Source organism: Carcharodon carcharias, chromosome 9 (assembly GCF_017639515.1).
Source record: "Carcharodon carcharias isolate sCarCar2 chromosome 9, sCarCar2.pri, whole genome shotgun sequence".
NCBI lineage: Eukaryota > Metazoa > Chordata > Chondrichthyes > Lamniformes > Lamnidae > Carcharodon > Carcharodon carcharias.
This window is the reverse complement of record NC_054475.1, coordinates 147,097,847-147,116,579: the sequence shown is the minus strand read 5'-3', so window position 1 is coordinate 147,116,579 and position 18,733 is coordinate 147,097,847. Positions and strand designations below refer to the sequence as shown.

Below are 18,733 nucleotides of genomic sequence, written 5' to 3'. Positions count from 1 at the left end.
ATCAACAAGACAGCGGAATCCAAAACCTCTCATCTTGATGGTTTCCAGCCCAGTGCATTGGCAAAGAAAGAAGAAAAGAGTCCCCTCTCTCTACCAGGAGATAAACAGTAAAATTAGTAAGACACATAGAAGGTAATAGTGTGTAGCATGCAAAAACAGATTGGCATCAGCTGAAATAGTCGCATAAAAAGTTATCTAATATATCAGTGTTTTCCTGATGGCTATTACAAGTGATCAACTGCTTCTCAGTTAAAGTAAGTAACAGAAATTAATAAAGAAAGACTATTTTGAGGATTATGATCAACAAAGACACAAAAACCAGTTAAGGACAATATCAAAGCCTAGAATCTTAATTAGGCTAAACAATAGTTGGTATTATTGAACCTTGTGCATGCTAATTTTATTAATAATTATTCAACACCTTACAAATATCTGAATCATAGAAGTTAGTTTTCTTACCTGGTGAAATACATCAGATCCTTCATCAAAGTCCACCATAGCAAAAAAAAGTTTATTTACAAAGGAGCTCGAATAACGCCAGGAATTAGCCAGGATTTGGTATTCTTCATCCACTTGCCTTTTGAGAGTTGAAATAAGACTTTTAGGAACTTTTGCAATTCAGTATAAAACATAAATCACATTTGATGTATCACACTTTAGTGAGGTTTTAGCACAATAATAGGTAAGTAGTAATATACTTGCAAACAGTGCACTGGCGCTGTGGCTGCAAAGCAGTGAACATCACAATGATGGAGTAGTTTCTCGGAGGAGCTCTCACAAATCGACGAAACTTGTCTCCATTCATCCGAATTACAGCTCGCCTGTTTGCCCATTCCATCATCTGACCAACTTTTTCAGACAGAAGAGTCTAATGAGGTAAAAAAAGGAAAGTCAATATATAAACCTTGTAACAAAGAGCCTTGAAAAAAACTTCCTTTTTTTAAGTTGCAGTTACATGCCAACCTTCAGTCAACTTAAAAGCAAACATAGGCAAAATGCCACATTTTAAAATGTATGTGGTGGCATCTCTTTCATGAAAGACTGAAGACCATAACTACATAGAATGCTTGAGAAGTATCAGGTGGCATATCACCAATTGGGTTATTTATTTTGTGGGTGATTCAGGACACCTCCAACGTAATTCAGGAAGAAAAGAAATTTCAGTATAATCAACGATTGGCCTTCGGCATTTATAAACTGGCATTCTAATATTCCCTTCCCTAATTGATGGGGAAATTAGTCTAACACTGTATCAGGAAATTTCAAAATAAATATGAAAGTTAAATGGAATTTGTTTCTGTATCTTGGTTCTTAGTTCCTACTTAGATTTATAAAACAGCCAAAAAAGTTTACAATTTTGAACTACCCAGTTACCTTAAAATGCAAGTCTGGAATTATGCAGTAGTTACTAATTTACAAACAGTTAACACATTTCCTTATTTATCCATTATTTTAGGAGGCATCAACCATTTACTTTAAACAAGCTACCATTTTCACTCAAACAACGGAGGACTCACAGCTGAAAATATTAAGCAGTATAGAGGTTGAAAATTCATACACATTGAAAATAATCTTGACAACTAAGGTTTTGACTTGGGCACTGATATACAAAATTCTGCTGAGTGGATCACAATTATAGACATAAATGGTTTAAACAACAATTTTTACAAAAGGCTTTCATGTGACTCTTCATATACTTAAAATGAAAAGCATCTGAAGTGTATATGGACATACTACTACCATGGTAAATGACAGTTATTATGAAGTAGGAATCTAATGAGAAATGTTTTATATTTTCCTAGTTAGAGGATAACTTGCAAGGAATCCTTGCTCTCATTATTTTTTCTTATCTCTCCTTCTCCTTCCTCCCACATGTAAAACTATTCTTCCAGTTTAGTGAGAGGCATAGAGAAAGAATGTGAATCATAGCCAGTTTATGCCCAAAGGCCAAGAGTTCTTCTTGCCAAAAGCAGCAGCCATGGACAACTAAACTAGTACCAGACAAAAAATTAAAACAAAAAGCATTCAAAAATGCAAAAAGAAAAGATTCAGAAAATAAACTTTTTTTTATTCTTTCGTGGGATGTGGGCATTTGCTGCCCATCCCAAATTGTCCTAGAACTGAGTGGCTTGCTAGGCCGTTTCAGACGACAATTAAGAGTCATCCACATTGCTGTGGGTCTCGAGTCACATATAGACCAGACTGGGTAAGGGTGGCAGATTTCAGTCCCTCAAGACTTTAGTGAAACAAATAGGTTCTTACAACAATCAATGCTAGTTTCATGGTCACTATTACTGAGACTAGCTTTCAATTCCAGGTTTTATTAATTGAATTTAAATTTCACCTGTTACCGTGGTAGGATTTTAACCCATGCCTCCAAAGCATTAACCTGGGCTTCTGGATTACCAGTCCAGTAACATTATCACATCACTGTCTCCGCTTGCAATGGATGAACGGACAATATTTACAATTATATCAGGAAAAAAAGCAGTCAGGGAAATGTGAGCCCCTTATACTGACAACTGTGATATTGTCAAGGAAATTAAGGAAATGGCAGACAAGTTGGGCAATTACTTCGCGTCAGTATTTACTGTGGAGAGGGGTCAGCATGTTGTGCATCCCAAGGAAAGTAATACTGAATCAGTGACAGGGACTTAAAAGATTATTGCAAGCAAACTAATGAAGTAATGGCACTGAAGAACGACTAATCCCTAGAATCAAAGTTTCCATCCAGGGTTTTAAAGGAAGTAAGTGAGCACATTGCAGATGCTCTAATTATAATCTTCCGAAGTTCTCCGAATTCAAAAACCATTCCTTTAGATTGACAAATTGCGCACGTCACCATTATTTAAGAAAGCTGAGGGAAGAAACAAGGGAATTACAGGCTTCACATCAGTACTCTGGAAATTACTACTGTCCATAGTTCAGGATAGTGTCTGAACATACGGAAAATTTTCATCCGATCAGACAGCAGCATGGATTGGTAAAGGGCAGAGCATGCCCAAAGAAACGGACTGAATCTTTTGAAGCGGTAACTGAAGTACTGGGAGTGGAGCATCCCTTCCTCTGGGCCAGAAGCTCTGGGTTCAAGTCCTACTTCAAGACCTGATTGCCATGGAAGGTGTGTTCAAAACATGGCCAAACAGGTTGAGTATCAGCCTGTAAATCCTTCCAATACTCTTGATGGCAATGGCGGGAGATATTCCTGGTCAGCAATACTGGAGATGGCAAAGGCAAACCGTTGCAATACTTTGCCAAACATAATCATGGACCAATCCAATGGCAGTCCATGGGTGCCAATGCCCTCTTAGGGCATGGTACCTGAAGAAGGAGGAGGAACTAAATTAGTGGACCAGGGAATGTCTATAGATGTTATTTATATTAAATTATACCAAAAAGCATTTGATAAAGTGCCTCAGAAGAGACCGTTAGCTAAAGATGAAACTTATAGAACTGAAGGTAAATTGACCTGATTTGAAACTGACTGACAGGAGGCAAAGTAGAAATAGTGGTCAGGTGCACTAATTGAACGATATGACTTGTAGAGTCCCGCAAGGATCTGTGCTTGTGCTTCAACTATCTATCATATTTTTTAATGATTTCGATGAGAGAATAAAAAGCCACATATCCAAATTTGCCAATGACACAGGCAGGCAGCACTGTAAACAGTGTAGATGGAAGAGCAAACTATAAAAAGGGATAATAGCAAACGGTGGAAAATGAATTTCAATGTAGGCAAATGTGACATCATCTACTTCGGACCTTAGAATAGAAAAGGGTACTTACTAAGTGGAGAAAAGCTAGAAACGACGGAGGTTCGAAGAGACATGGGGGTCCAGGCACACAGGTCATTAAAATCTCATGAGCAGGTCCAGAAAATAATCAAAAAAGCTACTGGAATGCTGCCTATTAGATCTAGAATAGAAGGGAGTATAAGTCTTGCTTAAGCTAAACAAAGCCCTAGTTAGATCACACCTGGATTACTGCAAGCAGCTCTGGGCACCACACCTTAGGAAGAATACAGCAGTCTTGGAGGGAGTGCACCAGAGATAATCCAGGATACGAACCAGGAGTAGGCCACTCAGCCCTTCAAGTCTCCTCTGCCATCCAATAAGATCATGGCTGATCTGATTGTAACCTCAACTCCACATTCACACCTACCCCAAATAAGCTTTCATCCCATTGCTTACCAAGAATCTATCTACTTCTGCCGTAATTCCATTACTTTTTGAGAAGTGTTCCAAAGGCTCAACTCTTAGAAAAAAATTCTCATCTCTGTCCTAAATGGGCAGTTATTTTTAAGCAGTGGCCCCTAGTACCAGATTCTCCCACAAAAGGAAACATTCTCTCCACACCCTCTCAAGACCCTCAGGATCTTATATGTTTTAATCAAGTCGCTTCTTATTCTTAGACTGTCCAACTCTTCCTCATAAGACAACCAGCCCAATCCTGGTATTAGTCTAGTAAACCTTCTTTGATCTGTTTCCAACACATTTACAGCCTTCCTTAAATAAGGAGACCAATGCTGTACACAGTACTCCAGATGTAGTCTCACCAATGTCCTGTTTAACTGAAGCATAATCTCCATACTTTTGCATTCAATTCCCCTCACAATAAATGATAACATTCTATTAGTCTTGCTGTACCTACATACTAGCCTTTTGTGATTCATGCACATGGGTGCCTAGATCCTGCTGCATTTCAGAGCTCTGTAATCTCTCACCAGTTAGACAATATACTTTTTTATTTTTCCTGCCAATATGGAAAATTTCACACTTTCTGACATTATTCTCCACTTGCCAGGCCTTTGCCCACTCACTTAACCTATGTCACTTTGTAGCCTGCTTGTGCCTTCTTCACATCTCGCTATCCAACTTATCTTTGTGTCATCAGTAAATTTAGCAATCGTTCCGTTGGTCCCTTAATCCAAGTCATTTATCTAAATTGTAAAAAGTTGAGGCCCCAGCATTGATCCCTTAGCACATCACTCGTTCCATACTGGCAACCAGAAAAAGACCCATTTATACCTACCCTCTGTTTACTGTTAGCTAGCCAATCTTCTATCCATGCCAATATGTTACCCCCTACACCGTAAGCTTTTATTTTTCGCTCTAACCTTTGATGTGGCACCTTATCTGGAAATATAAGTACAGTACATCCACTGGTTAGCTACAGTATGTGTTACTTCTTCAAAGAACTCCAATAAATTGGCTAAACATGATTTCCCTTTCTCAAAACCATGCTGACTCTGCCTGGTTACCCTGAATTTTTCCAAGTGCCCTGCTATAACGTCTTTAATAATAGCTTCTAACATTTGCCCTATGACAGATGTTAAACTAACTGGCCGAAAGTTACCTGCTTTCTGTCTCCCTCCCTTTTTGAATAAAAGAGTTACATTTGCTATTTTCCAATCTAGTGGATCAACAAATATAGGGAATTTTGGATAATTAAAACCAACGCATCAACTATCTCATTTGCCACTTCTTTTAAGACCCTAGGATGAAGTCCATCAGGACCTGGGGCTTGTCAACCCACAGCTCCAACAATTCTCATCTCCCCACCGAGTTCCACCCTCCCTTAAATTTCCTGATGATCAGCTATTTCTGGGATATTACTTGCATCCTCTAAGGTAAAGACTGATACAAAATACAGGTTCAATTCATCTGGCAGGAACAGGCTTTCCTAGATCTGGTATTGTGCAATGAGAAGGGGTTAATGAATAATCTTATTGTGATTTAGGGAACAGTGACCATAACATGATAGAGTTCTTCATTAGGATGGGAAGTGAAGTAGTCTGATACAAAGCTAGGGTCATAAATCTAAACAAAAGGAAACCATGAAAGGCAGAGTGTTATTTAAATGGTGATCGATTAGGAAATGTTGATGTACAAAGGGACCTGGGTGTCCTTGTACATCAATCACTGAAAGCAAGCACGCCTGTGCAGCAAGCAGTTAAGGCTGAAAATGGTACATTGGCCTTCATTGCGAGAGGAATGAGTACAGGAGCAAGAATGTCTCACTGCAGCTGTACAGGGCCGTGGTGAGACCACACCTGGAGTAGTGTGTGCAGTTTTGGTCTCCTCACCTAAGAAAGGACACACTTGCCATTGAGGGAGTGCAGCAAAGGTTCACTGGACTGACTTCTGGGATGGCAGGATTGGTGTATGAGGAGGCATTGGGTTGACTAGGCCAGTATTCACTGGAGTTTAGAAGAATGAAAGAGGATATCATTGAAATGTATAAAATTCTGATGGGGCTGGACAGGCTGGATGCAGGGGTGATGTTTCCTTTGGCTTGGGGGGGGGGGAGTGTTATGAAGCTATTAGTGTATATAATATTTTGGAAAATATTTTTCTTTTAAAATAGAGGTTAGTCTGTGGGTATGTCTTAATTGGATTGAAGCCAGCTAGTCTGGGTGCTTTGATATGTACTGGTTTTGATATGTAATAGAGATAGCATGCATTTGCGTTATTTTGAATAGAGCATTCGAAGTAGGGTGAAAACTTGATGCCTTTCTGACAGCTACCAAGCCATATGTTTATATTACTAATAAAATTGGTACAATGAATGGGGTTTCATTATTAAAAGGTAAAGAAACTGGTGAGACAATGAGAATTTGAATTCAATCAGTGGTGGTAGATATAACCTCAGTAGTTTTCGGGTGTGCAGGCAGAGGCAATGTAAAATCAAAAGGCAGCTGTAAGCCTCCAACTGGCTCCACAGTGAAAAGAACCTCATTTTGAATTTGTAAGGTGAAAATGCTTTGCCTGGTGTTTGGTTAAGTCTATGGGTTGCTGTTGCCTTAATGGAGATTGGAATTTGTTAAAAGATATGATAGTAAAATATATGTACACATGGCTACAAAATACTACTATGTAAATTAATAAAATGTTTCATTTAGTTTAATGTAAAACCTCGAGAACTAGTGGTTTGATTCCTGAGTTTAGAGTCGCATCTCAAACGTAACACTTAAATTATTGGTTATGACAGTTGATTAAAGTTTCCCTCTGGGATTTTAAAAATAACTCTGTTTTACCAACTGCATTGGTCATAACAATTGGGGGCAGTGCCACAATAAATTATATTTCAAATTCCTTGATTGGTTAGGAATTGGTGGATCTCAAAGCTCATGAGGCAATTTGAATTCAGGAATTGGTGAGGTATTTTATAAGACTTGTCTGGGAGCAGAAGAGATAATTCAGTGCGATGGAGAAAATAACCAAAATCAAGTTAACAGAGTTGGCGGATAAGTTACAACTGGGGTTACCTGCAGGAGCTAGGAAATCTGACATAGTTAAAAGTATAGCACATCATCTACAGTTGGGAATGAAACCTGACACTAGTAAGTCACAGCTGGAGGTAGTGAGACTTTAGTTGCAAATGAAAAAGCTTGAATTTGAAGCAAAAGACAGAGAAATGGCTTTTAAAAGGGAATTAGAAATTGCAAAGATGGAGAAGGAGGAAAGCAAAAAAAAGAGGGAAAGAGAATTCCAACTGAAAATGTTGGCAGTTAGGAAACAGATGTCAGTAGGTGAGAAAGGATTTGTCTCCAGAGAAGAACCCAGTGGGGACATATTTAAATTTATACAAGCTCTTCCAAAGTTTGAGGAAACAGATATTGAAGCGTTCTTTATTTCATTTGAGAAGCTAGCTAAACAGATGAAATGGCCACAGAAAAACTGGACATTATTATTACAATCTTAAGTTATTAGGTAGGGGGCTTGAGGTATATGCTTCGCTTTCAGAAGAAATGCCAGGGAATTATGATGTGGTGAAAAAAGCTATTTTGAGTGCATATGAGTTGGTTCCTGATGCATACAGGCAGAAATTTAGGAATGTGAGAAAACAGCCTGGGCAAACTTATTTGAGTTTGAAAGCATAAAACAAAGTAATTTTGACCAGTGGATACAGGCATTAAAAATAGAGACAACATATGCCGCTCTTAAGGAAGTCATTCTTTTGAAAGAATTTAAAGATTCAATCCCTTTGGTAATGAGAACTTATGTGGAGGAACAGAGGGTTGATTCTGTAAGACAAGCAGCAAAGGTAACTGATGATTATGAGTTAGTTCATAGAGCTAAACCTTTTTTCCGTCACGCTTTCAAATTGGAAAAGGATAAAAAGTTGCAAGGTGAAAGGAAGGCAGGTGGTCAGGGAAAAAAAGGAGTAGCTGGAAGTTCTCAGGAAGTTTTTTCTCACAACAAAAGGTGCTGAAGGCAGAAGTGACATTCGAAAATTGAGGTGTTTTCACTGTAATAAAGTAGGGCAGTCAGTGTGTTGGAGGTTGTAGGAAAAATCTGTAGGAATTATTGGGGTGCAGAAAAGCTTTGAAGGTAAAAGTTCTGTGGGCTCTGAGGTTCAGACACTGGAGAAACCAGTGGTTTGTGTACAGGTGAAACAGAGAATCAGTGAAAGGTAAAGAAGTGGGATTGTGAGCACAGTTTACTCAAGAGAATTCTGAGGAGCAGGTTTCAGAAATGTTTAAAGACTTTGTGTTTGAAGGGAAAGTCTTTCCATGTGTACAGGGTGGAGTAGGTAAAGATGTTAAAATATTGAGGTATGGACTAGTCAATCCTTAATGTTGTTGGATAGTGATTTTTGCTGTTCAGAGGGAGTGTTACAGGGGAAGGTAACAATAAGTGGGGTTCATGGAGATGCTAAATCTATTCTGTTGTGGAAGGTAAATTTAAAGAGCAGATTAAAGACGGGCGAGGTTATAGTTGGAGTGGTGGATAAATTGCCCATTGCAGGGGTTCAATTTATTCTGGGTAATGATATAGCTTGAATGCAAGTGTGAGTGATGCCTGTGATAGTTGAGCAGCCTATAGAAATGTTTTCAACAGAAGTGCTACAGAAGGAACATCCTGGATTGTTTCCTGATTATGTTATAACAAGGTCAAAGGCCCATCGGGAAGAACAAAATAAACTAGATAAGCAGACAGTTCAAAGGCAAGAAGGTGGTGTCGAAATCCACTTAGCTAACACTGTATTTAATAACATTGTTCAGGAGGAAGGAATGCAGGACAGTTCAGTTGAAGTGTTTAACTCAAAGAGGTTAGTGGAGTTACACGAAAATTATTTGCAATTAAAAGTTATATCAGAAAGCTTATTCAGAAACTGAAGCAAAATGTATTCCAGTATAAAAACAAAAAAACTGCGGATGCTGGAAATCCAAAACAAAAACAGAATTACCTGGAAAAACTCAGCAGGTCCGGCAGCATCGGCGGAGAAGAAAAGAGTTGACGTTTCGAGTCCTCATGACCCTTCGACAGAACTTGAGTTCAAGTCCAAGAAAGAGTTGAAATATAAGCTGGTTTAAGGTGGGGGGGGGGGGGGAGGAGAGCGGAGAGAGAAAGAGAGAGAGAGAAGTGGAGGGGGTTGGTGTGGTTGTAGGGACAAACAAGCAGTGATAGTAGCAGATCATCAAAAGATGTCACCAACAATAGAACAAAAGAACACATAGCTGTTAAAGTTGGTGATATTATCTAAACGAATGTGCTAATTAAGAATGGATGGTAGGGCACTCAAGGTATAGCTCTAGTGGGGGTGGGGAGAGCATAAAAGATTTTAAAATATTTAAAAATAATGGAAATAGGTGGGAAAAGAAAAATCTATATAATTTATTGGAAAAAAAAAGGAAGGGGGAAACAGAAAGGGGGTGGGGATGGAGGAGGGAGCTCAAGACCTAAAGTTGTTGAATTCAATATTCAGTCCGGAAGGCTGTAAAGTGCCTAGTCGGAAGATGAGGTGTTGTTCCTCCAGTTTGCGTTGGGCTTCACTGGAACAATGCAGCAAGCCAAGGACAGACATGTGGGCAAGAGAGCAGGGTGGAGTGTTAAAATGGCAAGCGACAGGGAGGTTTGGGTCATTCTTGCGGACAGACCACAGGTGTTCTGCAAAGCGGTCGCCCAGTTTACGTTTGGTCTCTCCAATGTAGAGGAGACCACATTGGGAGCAACGAATGCAGTAGACCAAGTTGGGGGAAATGCAAGTGAAATGCTGCTTCACTTGAAAGGAGTGTTTGGGCCCTTGGACGGTGAGGAGAGAGGAAGTGAAGGGGCAGGTGTTGCATCTTTTCCGTGGGCATGGGGTGGTGCCATAGGAGGGGGTTGAGGAGTAGGGGGTGATGGAGGAGTGGACCAGGGTGTCCCGGAGGGAGCGATCCCTACGGAATGCCGATAGGGGGGGTGAAGGGAAGATGTGTTTGGTGGTGGCATCATGCTGGAGTTGGCAGAAATGGCGGAGGATGATCCTTTGAATGCGGAGGCTGGTAGGGTGATAAGTGAGGACAAGGGGGACCCTATCATGTTTCTGGGAGGGAGGAGAAGGCGTGAGGGCGGATGCGCGGGAGATGGGCCGGACACGGTTGAGGGCCCTGTCAACGACCGTGGGTGGAAAACCTTGGTTAAGGAAGAAGGAGGACATGTCAGAGGAACTGTTTTTGAAGGTAGCATCATCGGAACAGATGCGACGGAAGCGAAGGAACTGAGAGAATGGGATGGAGTCCTTACAGGAAGCGGGGTGTGAGGAGCTGTAGTCGAGGTAGCTGTGGGAGTCGGTGGGTTTGTAATGGATATTGGTGGACAGTCTATCACCAGAGATTGAGACAGAGAGGTCAAGGAAAGGAAGGGAAGTGTCAGAGATGGACCACGTGAAAATGATGGAGGGGTGGAGATTGGAAGCAAAATTAATAAATTTTTCCAAGTCCCGACGAGAGCATGAAGCGGTACCGAAGTAATCATCGATGTACCGGTATGTTATTTTCTTCAAGGGAATATATTAATGAGAAAGTGATGGTTGGATTACGTCTCAACAAATGAAAGCTGGAGAGAGGTGCATCAGCTTGTTAAGCCATTAGGTTATAGAAATGAGATTCTGAGGATTGCTCAAGAAATTTCAATGGAGGGCATTTAGGAATTAGGAAAACACAGGAAAAGATAGAGGTATTTTTTATTAGCCAGGATTACATAGGGATGTGGTCAAATTCTGTAGAACCTGTCATATATGTCAAGTAACAGGAAAAGCACAAGCAGTGATTAAGCCTGCATAGTTAATTCTAATACCAGCATTTAAAGAACCTTTTACCAGGGTCATGATTGACTGTGTAAGACCCCTCCCTAAGACTAAAAATGAAAATCAGTTTTTATTAACAATAATGGATATATCTACTGGGTTTCCTGAAGCGATACCTTTTAGAAATATTACAATTAAGAAAACTGCAGAGGAGTTAATTACATTTTTTACAAGGTATGGTTTACCTAAGGAAATACAATCAGATCAAGGGTCAAATTTCATATCACAGTAAGTGATGAAAGTGAAAGTAGATAAGGTAGCTGAAATTCACTGTTTTGTTTCTGGAGAGAAAGTATTAGTTTTGCTACCAGTACTGGGGGATTCATTAAATGCAAGATTTAGTGGGCCTTACAAAATTGAAAAGAAATTGAGTGAAGTAAATTATTTAATAAATACTCCAGGTAGAAGGAAGAAGTAGAGGGTGTGTCATGTAAATATGCTTAAAAAGTACTTTGACAGGGAAGAGGAACAAAAAGGAGTGTTAGTGATGATGGATGATGAGAAAGAGGTAGAAGTGCAGGACTCTGAAATTGATTTTCCTCTAATCAAATTGGATATTGAGGGGGTGCTTGAAAATTTAAATGAAATATTGAGTTACCTTCCAAGCAAGTGTCTAAGTGATTTAGAAAAGCTACTGCAGTCACACAAACCTATTTGTGGAAATAAGTTGGGAAAAGCACATTTAGCTTTACATGATGTATGTATATATCATCTTCAATAATGCAACAACTTTATAAATTCAATCTGGCAAAGTTATCCCAAGTACAAAAAGAAATTGATTTCATGCTTCCAAATGATATTGAGTCTAGTTGCAGTAACTGGAATTTACCTGTTGTACTGGTACTGAAATTGGATAGAACACAAAGACTGTATGTGGACTACTGAAAGGTGAATGTGATGACAAAAACAGATTTATATTCCAAGCCACTGTTGGAGGATTGCATTGAGAAAGTGGGATAATTGAAATTTATCACAAAGGTTGACTTGCTAAAAGTATATTGGCAGGTACCATTGTCGGAGAGGGCAAAGGAGATATCAGCTTTCGTAATGCCAAGTGGACTACATCAGTTTAAAGTCATGCCGTTTGGTATGAAGAATGCAACTGCAACATTTCGAAAACTGACAAACAAAGTAATTGCCGGTCTAAGCAGTTGTATGGTTTACACTGATGATCTAATTGTTTTCAGTCAGACGTGGGAGGAGGATTTACAGCATCTGGAAGAATTACTTACTCGACTACAAGAATTGTAATTTGGTGATGAACTTGGCTAAAAGTGAATTTGCAAAAGCGCAAGTTATGTATCTAGGCCATACTACTGGACATGGTAAGGTGGCTCTGAGAGATGCAAAAGTCAAAGCTATCGTGGATTTCCCAGAATAGCACAACGAGAACTTTTAAGATTTAAGGGCATGAGTCGGTTTTACCGGAAATTTGTACCAAATTTTAGCCAAGTGGTTGCTCCACTGACTGAACTATTAAAAAACTAGAAGTTTCAATGGACACTGGAGTGTCAGAAGTCATTCAATAGCTTGAAAACTGTAATGACTACGACACCAGTCTTGGTAGTACGCAATTATGCCTAGCAACTTAAGTTGGCCATTGATGCAAGCGATATAGGCATTGGGGCTGTACTGTTACATGATGATGACACTGCAATTGAAAAACTAATAGGGTATTTTTCACGAAAGCTGAATGTACAACAGAGAAGATATTCAACGATCGAAAGAGAGCCTTTAAGTTTGGTGTTAGCATTGCAGCATTTGGAAATTTACGTTGCAAACAATTCATCAGAAACAATTGTATATACAGATCATAATCCCCTGAAGTTTTGACAAATTACAAGACAAAAATGCAAGGCTTTTCAGATGGAGTCTATTGTTACAACCATTTAATCTACATATTACACATATTGCTGGAAGAGAAAGTCTGTTCGCAGATACATTATCAAGAGTTTGAAGCTTAAAGAAAATTGGGGCATTTAAAAAAAACTTGGACACTGTACTGGAGTTATTTCTGTTGATACCAAGGACTTGTATATATATTTATGTTAATGCATACATCTGGTAATGTAATAGTGTAGTAAGTATAGGAAATGGTGTGAGATGGGTTATTAAAACAAAGCTGTCGTTTAGAACTATGACTATTCATTTTTTAGATAAAGGGGATATCATGAAACTATTACTGTAATATTTTGGAAAATATTTATCTTTTAAAATAGAGGTTAGTCTATGGGTGTGCCTTAATTGGATTGAAGCCAGTTATTCTGGGTGCTTTGATATGTACTAGTTTTGATATGTAAGAGAGATAGAATGCATTTGCATTTTTTTGACTAGAGCATTCAATAAGTGGGGTGAAAACTTGATGCCTTTCTAACAGCTACCAAGCAATATGTTGATTTTGAATTCGTAAGGTGAAAATGCTTTGCCTGGTGTTTGGTTAAGTCTATGGGTTGCTGTTGCCTTAATTTGGGAATTTGTTAAAGGTGTGATAGCAGTAATTTGTAGCCAGGTGCACATGTATTTTAACTGTAAATTAATAAAATGCTTCATGTAGTTTAATGTAAAACCTCAAGAACTAGTAGTCTGATTCTTGAGTTTAGAGTCGCATCTCAAACATAACATTTAAAATTATTGGTTATGACAGTTGTTTAAAGTTTCCCTCTGGAATTTTTAAAATAAATCCGCTTTACCAACTGCTTCCATCATAACAGGGGTCTAGAACAAGGGAGTCACACTCTTAGAGTACAGGGTCAGCCATTTAGGGCTGAGATGAGGAGAAACTTCTTCACTCAGAGGGTGGTGAATCAATGGAATTCTCTACCACAGAAAGCTATGGAGGCCAAGTCACTGAATATATTTAAGAAGGGAATAGATAGATTTCTAGACTCCCTAAAGGCATCAACGGGTATGGGGAGAGAGTGGGAGGATGGTGTTGAGATGGAGGATCAGCCATATTGAATAGCGAGCTCCTATGTTCTATGCCATCTCCTTATTTTCCATTATTAATTCCCCAGACTCATTTTTCATAGGATCAATGCTCACTTTGTTAACTATTTTTAAAATATCTATAGAAACTCTTACTATCTAGATTTACCTTTCTAGCTAACTTTTTCTCAATTACCAATTTTTCCTTCCTGATCACTCTATTGGTCATTCTTTGCTGTTTCTTTTATATTCTGTCCAATCTTCTGACCTGCCACCCATCTTTGCACAATCTTATGCTTTTTCTTTAAGTTTGATACTATCTTTAATTTTTTTAGTTAACCACAGATGATGGGTCATTCTCTTGGAATTTTTTTCTCATTGAAATGTATCTATTTTGTATATCGAAATATCCCCTTAAATTTCCACCACTGCATCTCTATCGACTTATCCCTTAACTTAATTTGCCATTTAGTTTGGCTAGCTGTGCTTTCATGTCCTCATAATTGCCCTTATTTTTTAAATATAGTCTCAAACTCAATGCAAAATTCAATATTATGATTGCTGCTTCCTAGGGGCACCTTCACTGGGGTCATTAATTAATCCTTTCACGTTGCGCAATACAAGATCTAATATAGCCTGCTTTCTGCTTGGTGCCAGAACATGCTGTTCTAAGAAAATATCCCAAAAATGTTCTCTGAATTTCTCATCTAGGCTACCTTTGCCCATTTGGACTCCCCGGTCGATATGCAGATTAAAGTCCCTCATAATTACTGCCATATCTTTCTGACAAGCTCCCATTATTTCTCCCTTTATACCCATCCTACCATATGGTTACTGTTAGGGGGCCTGTACACCACTTGCACAAGTGACTTCTTGCCGTTATCATTTCTCATCTCCACCCAAACTGTTTTGACATCCTGCTTTCCTAAACTTAGGTCTTCCCTCTCTATTGTGCTTACATCATCATTAATTAACATAGCCACCCGACATCTTTTCCTAACTTCCTGTCCTTCCTAAATGTCATGTACTCTTCAATATTCAGGTTCCCAATCTATGTCATCCTGCAGCCATGCCTCTGTAATGGCTATCAGATTGTACTTATCTATTTATATTTGCAATCTCAGTTCATCTGTTTTATTTTGAATGCTGCATGCATTCAGATACAGAGCCTTTAGTTTTGTCCTTTTATTATTTTTGTAACCTTTAGCCTGATCTGATTTACTCTTAGATTTGTACTCCCTGTACTCTCTGTCCCTTCCTCTCTCAGTCTGGTTATCATTTCCCACATTAATATCTTTCTCTCTTGCCTTTTCTCTACTCTTTGATTTACCACATCTTCTCAAATTTGATCCCTTGCATCTCACATACAATGCTAATAGGAGGCATAATTTTCAAATGCATTATCCAAAAGAAATGTCACAAGCATAAGCTAACTGTTAGCATTTGGCATGGATAGTAAGCATCTCATGAATAGATATTTTCATGTTCATATTTGCACATGAGAAAAAACACTGCTCTTAGTCTGCACCCACAGCGCTACGATAAGACTTCTGCCTCAAGTTGTTGCTCCACTTTTGAATTGTGATGCACATTAGGAGAACAGCTGTCTGGACACTCACTCTTTGCTGCAGAGAACAGTGTCAATACATCTCACTATAGTGACTCCTACTCCTACTACATTCCTTTTTGCTCCCTCCACTGACTGGCTGCCTATACCATGATCAGTTTGCTTATCCACTCTGCAGCCCCCACTCTCATCCAAACAAGCTGAGAACACCTCAAACCTATAGGAAAATTGCAAAGGCTGACACACCTGCACTCCAAGTCCCCTTACCTGCCTCACTCGCAGTCACACCCTCCTGTCTGACCGCTGACCAAATCAGAAGACCCTATCCTAAGTGATACGACTGTCTCCTGGTAACTTTCCCCCTTCCTGATGTATCCAGTATCTGCAGCTCAATGACTATGAGCCAAAGCTCCTCATTCCACGAACACTTACTGCAAACATTTGCCCTGAATCACACTGGCAGCCAGGAGCTCCCACATGCTGCAGCCTGAGCACATCACCTGTCCCACTGTCCTTAATATGTTTTAATTAATTACTTAATTATATTATTCACTTATTTATTTGCCTTTTCAATATGTTTTATTAACTTTACCACCAGTTCATATACTATTTTAAACCTCAGGAACAGGCCTTAACCACTTACCAGATACTTGCCAAACAGCTAGTTCCTTTCCCTGCAGTAGAGCAAAAACCAATTCCTACAGAGTGAAAAAGGTAGAAAAGGCAAAAGGAATGGAACACCTCCTTCTCCTCTTCACCAAACTGCCCCACCCACCAAACGCCCAGGTTTGCACTCAGTTCCAAAGCTGCACTTGCCTTAGCTGTACTAAAGAACCCTGAATTTATAGTAAACTGAACTGGAGCTAGAGAAACCGGATTCAACCAATTAGCTAACAACTACCTAGCTCTCTCAGCAAATGTGTTTACCCTGTCTGAGGCTGGAAGAAAAAAATGTAGTCTACTTACACAGTATTTTCCAGTTACTACTAATTACAGACTAATCTTTTCAAGAACAAGGTTAATACTTTAAACACCCCCACTCACCAAACTCCCAGTATGCACTCATTATGATAACTGGACCCCAAGGATTAAATTATGAGGAGCAATTATAGAAACTGGGATTGTAATCTTTGGATTTACAAAAGGAAGGGGGAAATTTGGTCAAAATTGAAGAAATTAAGGGCTCAGAGAAGGTAAATAGGGAGAAGCTGTTCTCTCTGGTTGGGGAGCATAGAACTAGGAGGCATAGCCTAAAAAAATAGAGCCAGGCTTTTTAAGACTGAAGTTAAGAATCACTTCTATACACAAATGGTAGTAGACACTTGGAACTCTTCTCCAAACAACAACTGAAGCTAGATACATTTCAAATCAACTGATTAGTTAACAAATCTAAAATATTAAGGGATATGGGTCAAAAACAGGTATTTGGAGTCAGGTCACAGATCAACCATGATCTGATTTCAGAACAGACTATTCCTGTTCCTATGCAACATCACATTAGTTATTCACTTCCTACATCTCATGTGAAATAACTGTCACTTCTTATGCAATATGTTCCATCCACCCCCATCCAGAGATTTTCTGTCCGCCTATAACACCAGCTAAAGGAATTCCTCGAAACCCAAAACAAGTGAGGATCTACCGATTTTAATAGCCCTCTGTTAAAAGGTTACTAGCCACCATTTCCAGCAAAATTCATGAATAGGACGCTAATGAAAAAAAACTTTTCTTCAAGTGGAAATTTCTGGGTACAGCGTCTAAACGTCAGTTCTGACATTACACTCAATTATTTTGGTGTGGTATTATCAGCTTGAACATAATATAGCAATGTTGTACACGTCCGCAAAAAAACGAAGGTTGATTTTAAACTGCAACCGTTTTTTAAAGGTTGAATATTTGTTCAGTGCAGAGTCAAAAAAAGCAGTCTAATTCTTAAAACGGGATCTTGTCACTGCTCTTTTGAAATGATACCAAATCCCTTTCCTGGTTAAGAGGGAAAATCTTACAAAATGGATTCCCCAGTTTATGCAGTAACGTTTGAAAAGGATTCAATTAAAAAAAAACCAACAAGGAAGTTAAGGAGAAATACTGCAGCAGTGCCAAGCCTGTGCCAGGAGAGAAAAGGCTTTTATTGTTAAGCGGTTTGAAGGCTCGCACTTCAACTGTTTATTACTGGGAGTCCCTGGCCCCTCGGCTGATCAGTGTGTGTGCAGCAGCTGCTGCCTGCACGCGGCCTCCTCCTACCCACAGGCCTGACACCCTACCCGCTTATTTTAAATTAATTAATGAGTTTCTTCCCCCGCCCCTGCCCCTTCAAACCTCTTTCTTCTTCTGCCCATCAGACGGGATTCCGCAGCACACAAACAGGACAACAAACGCCACCAACAACCGATTCCCTGCCATCTTGGCCTCCCACCTCAACTCGCTCAGAGCGCCAACAACGCCATGACGTAGACGCACGGCACGCCGCCATGGCGGTGACGTCAGACGCAAAGGCGAAACGAAACCCCCCCCCCCTTCAGTCGAGTTTTTGTGATTGGTTGGCTCCTGCGGCCGGGACAAATATTTGGCACTTGTCTCGTTTGGAGCAAAGCTACTTATTTGGCTAAGATTTTTAGTCACCTGCCTTAATGTCTCCTTATGTGGTTCGGTGTCAACTTTTGTTTGATAATACTCCTGGGAAGTGAGATACTCAACTAGTTTAAAGGCGCTATATAAATGCAATCTGTTATTGTGGTCTGTTGGACTTAATTGAACCAATGGTACATATTTACCCTTCTGAAACATAGGGTAAGAAGGAGCCAATCACAAACCTCTCAAATTTAAAAATAATATTGAACATAGATTCATCTGTGATGATGTGAAAATGCATCTTGTACATTTCCTCCTCTTGCAACCATGGGCCAATGACTATGTTGACCAGCTTGAAAAAGAGTTTATAAGCAAGAAAGAATTTCACTTGGGACATAAATTAAAAGTAAATGAACAATGTTACAAATCCCAAGATTTATAAACTTGCATGCACTACAGATAGATGCCCTTGTTATTTAGGAGGAAGTAAAACTCCTAGGGAGGGAATTTTACAGCCCCCGCCCCAGCCATGTTATCAGGAGTAGGGGGCACATAATATAGGTTGTGTGGGTGGCCCACTGCCTTCCCGCCCACCCC

The 18,733-nt window shown here is 39.5% G+C and overlaps 1 protein-coding gene across 2 annotated transcripts in view; it reads right to left on the bottom strand.

The window, feature by feature from the left end:
• Window positions 1–18,029, bottom strand: part of LOC121282039 (magnesium transporter protein 1-like) — a 43,206-nt gene extending 25,177 nt beyond the window's left edge. For both annotated transcript variants that reach the window (XM_041195399.1, XM_041195400.1), the window contains exons 1-3: window positions 17,885–18,029; window positions 699–868; window positions 460–577 (exon numbers count right to left, since the gene is read on the bottom strand). In XM_041195399.1, the coding sequence (XP_041051333.1) occupies window positions 460–577; window positions 699–868; window positions 17,885–17,968 (372 nt within the window). In that variant the 5' untranslated portion in view covers window positions 17,969–18,029. The remainder of the gene's footprint in view (window positions 1–459; window positions 578–698; window positions 869–17,884) is intronic.
• Window positions 18,030–18,733: the final 704 nt, after the last annotated feature.